Raw genomic sequence first — 9190 nt, forward strand, 5'->3', positions numbered from 1 at the left:
ATTTGAGTCAAGATGAAGCTTCCCAAAACGCATAACGACGAGGGATCTGTAATGGAGATCCAGAGACTGAAGCAGGCTGTCATTCTTAAAGGGTCCCCAAAAGGGTTCTTCAATCCCGTAATCCCGAGGGTTTTTTGGCAACCCAGCCCCAACTCCGTCCCGCGTATACCATTAATCCCGAATCTCGCTCTAATTTTGCTTTAAAATCCCGAATCCTGAGCTTCAAATAAGGGAAATCCCGTATCCCTTGAAACCTTCTGGGGACCCTCTTCTTAGCATGACAGCTAACCCGCGTATCTGGCGGTATTTTTTTGTGCCTCGTCCCCACTGCCCTTTTTTGGATCACGGCTCCGCCGGCAAGACTTTAATCGCTCACCGAGACAATACGGCCGGCAAGGCAGGCTACATGACAGCCTGTTTAAATCTCGCCAGGGTAAAAAAAATTTGTCTTCGGTTCCTAGTTAATGTCAATTTTCTTTCTAGAGTCGTCGAGTCGTCGTTGCGTTTTTCACGCGCAAGTATACGATTGACATTTGACGCAACTTGCACACTTGACTCACACAGTAAAACTCCACCGGGGTTTAGAAGATTCTGGTAGTGAGCAAAATGACGCTAATGTGCAAATAGCCTATTGTCTTACTCAATAAAAACAAACGCCTTTGACAGGTGTTTCACTATAAACTGTACGTTTATTTCTCAAAGAAAATTTAACCCTAATCCAAAAATTACCTCAACATAGAGCGGTCCCCTGCCAGTGTCCTGGTTAGCAGTCTGTAGTAGAAGGGGATTAAGCTGCTGTTCGTATTGCCAGCGTGTGCGCAAGACAAGAGTTGACTGTTCCTATAGTCTTTTTGTATTTCGTTTCCGATTTTACAGAATGTATGCCTATGCCTACATTAAAACAAGTAAGTAGATTCATACCCCCGTTCTTCCAGGCACATCTTCTAAGTTAAAACATCTGTCCATCGTAGTTTATTTAGCAAATGCATGGCTTTCTTGGACTCAGTGTATATTTCTGATCACCGTGACAAGTAACACAGAAACCTGCATTGCTAATTGAATGTATTATTTTACCTAGTTTGACTTCCTGGTAAGTTCTATTACTGTTATTGTATTTTTTACTTGATCTTCAAAACAACTTAACAGAAAATTTATGTTCATTTTAAGTTTAAAGAAAACTGTTCTTGCTTGCTAACGCGAGTAGTACGTTGTTCTGTATAGTGCTATATTGTGTTATATATATAGTGCTATATAGTTTTTTTTTCTCCCTTTGCTTAAGTTTTAGAAATTCAGATATGGAAGTTAAGTGTAGTATACCTTTTTTCTTCTTTTTTTTTTTCTTTCAATTCTTTACAACAATGAAGCCTATTTAATTGAAATGATAGAATATGTATTACTTTACTTACACCTTGTTTTTAGTTAGTGCCACAGTAACGGAGATCACAATAAGGTGTACCACTAAGATAGTACACATAATATGAACCACAATTTCTCACTTTGATGTTTATTGACCATTCACAGCAGCTTGATGTCCAGTGAAAACACACCGTCCTGCTGACCTGACCGTCTGCTGCTGTGGGGTGTCCACCATTCAACCAGCCGGTTGCAGCAGTGTTACATCTGTAATACGGTGGACATGAAGTTGGCATTCTTGTACCGGCGGAACCCTCAAAACGAAACCAACCACGTCCGATTCTATTGTCACAATAATAGCTGCTTGAAGTGTACGTAATCTTTCTGTCACCGCTGTTAAGACTTCCGTAATTCTGACATTCTGGTATAGAAAAAAAATAAAATAATAGTAATTATAAGAATTAATTTAACTTTTAAAAAGCTGGAAAATTATTAGATATTTTAATATTTTTTGTAGTTTAACTGGTTCCTTAAAGTTTTATCTACTGTACATAAACAGGTTCAATAACGGTAATTTTCACGTCCTCTAAGATCCCCTAGCACCTGCCCCACTGTCGCGATCTCTGTCTGCATACGAGTAATTGACGATTGGTTACTGACTTTCACACACTGGTAGACATACAGACCGAGGTTAAGCAATAACATAGGAAAGGGAGACAAATGTATCTGTAGGCATTCTTAAGCTGCCTCGATCTGCACCTGCAAATGGAAGAGTGATCTCTGCTACATACCATGAAGTAGGGAAATAGTACGTTGAATAATAATTTTATGTGCTAAAACTGGTTCAATTCATCATATTGACGCTAGTTTCTTTATCGCCTGTCCTCTTATTGATCATAAAATCGCATCATAGCATTGTTTAAGTGTTGTGGATCCACGAGCACGAACCCCAGGCGAGTGAATCTACTAGAAAATTTGACAATGTTATGACCTGGCGTCAATTTGATTTTTACTTTAACAAAAGCTTGGAAAAAAGAATGGGTAAAACACATTTTACTTTTCAAAACGAAACTCCTGTAGAACCAGGTGAATACGGACATTTAGGGGACATGCCATGATGTCCTTATAATCGATATCCGGATGGCCGTATTAACCGGGCTCTCCGAAAAAACGTCCCAAGACACATGTTGTATTGATATAAAGACTAAGGCCAACAAAGTGGAAGAAGGGTAGGAACAATGACTGCGGCGAAAAGCCAAACGAAGTGAAACTTGTGTAGTGGGAGGGAGAAAGAAATATTAAATGGCTTTATATAGTACAAGGGTCAAACAAGGAAAGAAAGACTGACTTAAAATCAAACCTGATATCACGCGATTCTGCTACTTAAACCCAAAGAAATCTCTCATACTACTATTTTACTCAACTTTGGGCTTATAGAAGATAATGTCACAGTTTTTCAATGACCATGAAATTCAGAATCCGGGTAGTTAAATTGTGGTCCTGAAAAAAGTTAAAGGAAAAAAAACTACGAGTTTTTAAGAAAATGCTTTTTTCGCGAGAAGGACTCTTACAAATGTCAACAAATAGCTTAATTTTTAATTTCTATATGTTTGCATTGCTCGAAATCGTGTGCATTTATAACGCCCTAAAACTTTTTCCTGACTTGCAAGGACTCATCTGTTATAAAGATCCCCAAAATAAAGGGATAAATCTCATATTTTATTAGATATAATGGTGTAAAGTTTGCTTATCATTTTCACATAAATTATGACCTTAATTTGGAAACCAATGAATTTCTCGCATTGGGTCTTTGCGATTTTTATGAAACTCTGGTTGACGCAAGGCACTAATGCGTACTATAGGTAGCCGAGAGATTTTCGCGAAAAAATGCCGGCAACAGCAGAATTTCGACTCAGACCCCAAAGAGGCGTGGGACTATAACAAAGTGAAGGTTTGTTGAAGGAAGCCACCATTAATATATCAAACCGGGCGTTTCAACCGCTTGACAAATGGATTAATGCATAGATAGAGAGTGCGAGTACAGATTTTAGAAATAAAATTTCACACCAGCTGGTTGAAGGTTGCCACTTGGTTGTCACAAGTTATGGCGGCGGGGGAGGGACGAGAGAATCTGGGGACTAGAACATTAGTCCCCTTCCCCTTCCTATTTCTCCTCACGGTTAGATCAGATAAAGCGTCTGTTGAAATGGGAGAAAAATAAAGGAATATTTTTTCCCTTTTGACAAAAGGAACAAACAATCAATGAAGAAGACACCTTCTTTAGTGGGAAGTAAATCGATATATACGTTAAGCAGAGTTGAGCCAGGATACAATTACACAAATCCTGCCCCCCACCAACCCCTTCAAAAAGTAAATAAATAAAATTCAAAATTTGTCCTTTGATTAAAAACCAAACTAAGTTTCAAAATCCTTTTTCCCTTTTTCTTTTTCATTGATTGAGGTCAGTCATAAATTTAGCGAAGCTATTAGTATCCCATGCTTTTATTGTATCGCAGAAACTCGCGAAGTTTTAGGGAGAATGGCCTAGATGGCCATGAAAGGGGTTTGCGTAAATCGCGGAATCCAAAAAACTCACCCCGAATTCTGACGTTTACTGATATGAGTTTGGAAACTAAGTGAATCAAGTTTCAGGTAAGCTTGCTGAGCGTAAGTGAAACCTGATACACTCATGTATTCCTCAGCCTAATAACTAAACTTCAGATTCATGCGGCAGTTTTTTCCGGGATGTAGGGAAACCCATGTAACTGAGGCATACACAAAGTCTTCGGGTTGGCGGAACTGGACATTAAACATTTTCGTTGCCCAAGACCCCCATAGGAAGCCTCTCCGTCATGAGAATTATCTGTGGCTATGTTACCTTACCACCTGTCTTTTTTCGTTTGTTTTGTTTTGTTTTTTTCCCTAGGGACGAGAAGCGACGAGATAATAACTACCGCCTTTCTTTTTATGAAGAAACATTTCGGTTTCTTTTTCCGTTGAAAAATATACCATTTTGCCCTTTGAAGATGTTCTCCACCTACCCTCTGGCGCCATTTTGACTATCCAACGATCGAGTCCGATTTACCGAGAAATCGGACCCGATTGAGTTTCCCTCTGACAGGACAAGACATTCAGAAATTGGGTCCGATTTAAAACAAGTCGAACCCGATGAGTTTAAATCGAGTCCGATTACTTTGTCGGGCCCGATTTAACAACAATTCGAGCCCGATTAGTTTTGGGATCCGATCCGAAATATCGGACCCGACTACAATTCGGACCCGATTTGTTATCGTGTTCGATTAAACGAAATCGGGTTCGAGTTGATATTCGGGTCGGATTAAAAAAAACTCGGACCCGATTACCCAGAAACCGGTAAACATCCGTTTAGTTGAAGGTTTAGTCACGTAGGTTCGAAATGAGTATTAGGACAATCCTACCGGAAGTAACGACGATCCCTACTCCGGCGTACTAGAAGTCTAGTAAATGGACATCTTCGTAATATTCGGCGAGTTGATTACCTGATGCTAGATTGCAAGTTCTTCCATTTCCAGTATAAGGATTGTTACATGAACAACTGAAGGACCCTGCTGTGTTTGTGCATGAAGCAAGTGAGCTGTGGCAGTTGTGAGTACCGCTGGCGCACTCGTCAATATCTACAACACGAAGAATGCCAAAATGTATTATCAAAACGTTTCTTATTGCTAAGAGAAAACAGAACGAGAAAAACGGAATGAGAAAAAAAAAACAGTAATGTAAGAGCTGCTCGTAAGGTGTTTCCTCATTGGTCGCAAAAACAATTATAACACATCATTGTTTATCATCATTATTTTCCATTGTTTTACGGTTAGGGTATCGAACCAATCGACTTTTAGGCCTAAAAATATGATCGCAGGTTTGAACAATCACCATCGTTGCACTTATCATATAAACTTGCTGCTTGGATCCGCTTTTCTTTTTGTTTACTACATTCAGTCAATACTAAAATTAATATAAATTCCAGCCTAACCAAAACTTATTAACTGTAAAAGGCGAGAAGAGCACAAATACTTTTGTATTGCTGTCGCTGCTGTTCACTCAAAAAACAAACATATCCAACAAACAAAATTGTACTCAAACGGCTCACCAGTGCATGTGAATCCATCTCCTGTGAATCCTGCTTTACATGCGCATGCGTAAAATCCAACAGTATTACTACACACCGCATTAACGTCACAGCCATGAGAGTTGGTATAACACTCGTCGATATCTGGCGAAAAAAGTGAGGAAGGCTTCTTGTTTAGTAATGCAGCAAACCCTGGATCAATAAGGTCATTTACTCTCAAGTCTCTATGCGTTAATCCTGCTTAAGTACAATAGGTAATCGATATTTTTGCCTTTTTTACATATAAACGAAGGGAAAAAGACATTAAATTACATCAGAAACTCATAAGGGGTTGATTCAAGGCATTTAAAAATCAAATATGACAATGAAACAAAGAAGAAGACACGAGAGAAAGGATTCACAGGTCTAACGACAGATTAGAGCCTATAGTCTTCCAATCAGTTTGTAACCGGCTGGGCTTGACAATTTTGCAAGACCGAGTTTAGTGAAATTTTGCGAGATACTTATTTCTAGTTTTACTTTAATTGCAGCTGTATTATTTCAAACCATTGAGGTTACATGTCCATCATTTTCTACATTGTTTAAATGTAAGGATCGAATATAGAAAATAGAGGCACACACATCGTTTTGGAAGCGTTTTTTACAACACCACAGCTTACCAGAGCATGTTTTTCCATCGCCTGTGAATCCTGCTTTACATGCGCATGCGTACGATCCAACAGTATTACTACACACCGCATTAACGTCACAGCTGTGAGAGTTGGTATAACACTCGTCGATATCTGGCGAAAAAAGTGAGGAAGGCTTCTTGTTTAGTAATGCAGCAAACCCTGGATCAATAAGGTCATTTACTCTCAAGTCTCTATGCGTTAATCCTGCTTAAGTACAATAGGTAATCGATATTTTTGCCTTTTTTACATATAAACGAAGGGAAAAAGACATTAAATTACATCAGAAACTCATAAGGGGTTGATTCAAGGCATTTAAAAATCAAATATGACAATGAAACAAAGAAGAAGACACGAGAGAAAGGATTCACAGGTCTAACGACAGATTAGAGCCTATAGTCTTCCAATCAGTTTGTAACCGGCTGGGCTTGACAATTTTGCAAGACCGAGTTTAGTGAAATTTTGCGAGATACTTATTTCTAGTTTTACTTTAATTGCAGCTGTATTATTTCAAACCATTGAGGTTACATGTCCATCATTTTCTACATTGTTTAAATGTAAGGATCGAATATAGAAAATAGAGGCACACACATCGTTTTGGAAGCGTTTTTTACAACACCACAGCTTACCAGAGCATGTTTTTCCATCGCCTGTGAATCCTGCTTTACATGCGCATGCGTACGATCCAACAGTATTACTACACACCGCATTAACGTCACAGCTGTGAGAGTTGGTATAACACTCGTCGATATCTGGCGAAAAAAGTGAGGAAGGCTTCTTGTTTAGTAATGCAGCAAACCCTGGATCAATAAGGTCATTTACTCTCAAGTCTCTATGCGTTAATCCTGCTTAAGTACAATAGGTAATCGATATTTTTGCCTTTTTCACATATAAACGAAGGGAAAAAGACATTAAATTACATCAGAAACTCATAAGGGGTTGATTCAAGGCATTTAAAAATCAAATATGACAATGAAACAAAGAAGAAGACACGAGAGAAAGGATTCACAGGTCTAACGACAGATTAGAGCCTATAGTCTTCCAATCAGTTTGTAACCGGCTGGGCTTGACAATTTTGCAAGACCGAGTTTAGTGAAATTTTGCGAGATACTTATTTCTAGTTTTACTTTAATTGCAGCTGTATTATTTCAAACCATTGAGGTTACATGTCCATCATTTTCTACATTGTTTAAATGTAAGGATCGAATATAGAAAATAGAGGCACACACATCGTTTTGGAAGCGTTTTTTACAACACCACAGCTTACCAGAGCATGTTTTTCCATCGCCTGTGAATCCTGCTTTACATGCGCATGCGTACGATCCAACAGTATTACTACACACCGCATTAACGTCACAGCTGTGAGAGTTGGTATAACACTCGTCGATATCTGGCGAAAAAAGTGAGGAAGGCTTCTTGTTTAGTAATGCAGCAAACCCTGGATCAATAAGGTCATTTACTCTCAAGTCTCTATGCGTTAATCCTGCTTAAGTACAATAGGTAATCGATATTTTTGCCTTTTTCACATATAAACGAAGGGAAAAAGACATTAAATTACATCAGAAACTCATAAGGGGTTGATTCAAGGCATTTAAAAATCAAATATGACAATGAAACAAAGAAGAAGACACGAGAGAAAGGATTCACAGGTCTAACGACAGATTAGAGCCTATAGTCTTCCAATCAGTTTGTAACCGGCTGGGCTTGACAATTTTGCAAGACCGAGTTTAGTGAAATTTTGCGAGATACTTATTTCTAGTTTTACTTTAATTGCAGCTGTATTATTTCAAACCATTGAGGTTACATGTCCATCATTTTCTACATTGTTTAAATGTAAAGATCGAATATAGAAAATAGAGGCACACACATCGTTTTGGAAGCGTTTTTTACAACACCACAGCTTACCAGAGCATGTTTTTCCATCGCCTGTGAATCCTGCTTTACATGCGCATGCGTACGATCCAACAGTATTGCTGCAAACCGCATTAACGTCACAGCTGTGAGAGTTGGTATAACACTCGTCGATATCTGCATGAGAATTGTAAGTTACGAAGGGTTAGAATAACTAATATTTAATCTACCTGATGATTTACATCTGGTTGCTAAGGTGATGTATTCATTTTTTTTTTGTTCTTGTTTGTTTGTTGTTTTGATGTTTTAACAAATATGATTTTCGGCTTTTTTTCCAAAATGACACGACAATGTTGAGCTTTTGCACACAAACATTGCACCTTCAAAGGTTTCGTCGTCTTGTTTAAGAACCTTCAGATTAAAGTCGCTTACGGGATAGTGTCGTTTACAAAAATCGAACATTAACAGGTCAACTTTTTGAAAAACAATTTATCGTGTGCAATTTCAAAGTTACGATATGTGTAGCTCCATTTCGACTTATGGGTCGCTTAGGAGAGGTGATCGCACATGGAGGATAAACTGTATCTCAAATACCATTGCAAGGTTTTCCATCTCCTGTGTACCCAGCATTACACGAGCATTTGTATGAACCCACGGTATTCTGGCAAACGGAATTGACGTCACAGGAATGAGAACCAGTGGTACATTCATCCAAGTCTAAAAAGTAAGCACACAGAGGCTTCTTGTCAAACAACATGACTTTTTTAAAGTTAATGTAGCTTGTTTAAAAAGAATATACTGTGGTGTAGTTGGATAACTGACGTACACTGGCAAGGCAAAAAAAAAAAATTTGAAAAAAGGAACTTGCAAAAAGGCTCGTAAGCGTGCCCTGAGTTAACGTACCTACTTATGTTCGTTAATAATTTGCAAAGAGGTGTTTAGATAACCGGGTTCAAAAGTAGGCGGAGGTTAGCGCGACTTTTCCCGTGGTTCCAACGTATGAACGCTTTCTCGTTCTTCTGTTGATTACGCCGATTTCAGACTTTTGCGGCCATTTTTAGGTCAATGGACATTTTTTAATGCAAATGTATACGACTTGTTTTCCTATGTTTCTAATAATGAAACTGATTTGTGTTACCCTCTCTTTCTTTTCATGCAATCTGTTTAACCATCTGCCTAACATGCTGTAATTGTGTATCGACCTTTTTGAATGTAG

The 9190-nt window shown here is 38.5% G+C and overlaps 1 protein-coding gene across 1 annotated transcript in view; it reads right to left on the reverse strand.

Moving 5' to 3' along the window:
• Window positions 1-786: 786 nt before the first annotated feature.
• LOC140945669 (uncharacterized) overlaps window positions 787-9190 on the reverse strand; it is a 19125-nt gene continuing 10721 nt past the window's right edge. The window contains exons 13-19 of the mRNA XM_073394692.1: window positions 8569-8691; window positions 8029-8151; window positions 7391-7513; window positions 6753-6875; window positions 6115-6237; window positions 4872-5006; window positions 787-1774 (exon numbers count right to left, since the gene is read on the reverse strand). Of these exons, the coding sequence (XP_073250793.1) occupies window positions 1416-1774; window positions 4872-5006; window positions 6115-6237; window positions 6753-6875; window positions 7391-7513; window positions 8029-8151; window positions 8569-8691 (1109 nt within the window). The 3' untranslated portion in view covers window positions 787-1415. The remainder of the gene's footprint in view (window positions 1775-4871; window positions 5007-6114; window positions 6238-6752; window positions 6876-7390; window positions 7514-8028; window positions 8152-8568; window positions 8692-9190) is intronic.

This window comes from Porites lutea, chromosome 8 (assembly GCF_958299795.1).
Source record: "Porites lutea chromosome 8, jaPorLute2.1, whole genome shotgun sequence".
Taxonomy (NCBI): Eukaryota; Metazoa; Cnidaria; class Anthozoa; order Scleractinia; family Poritidae; genus Porites; species Porites lutea.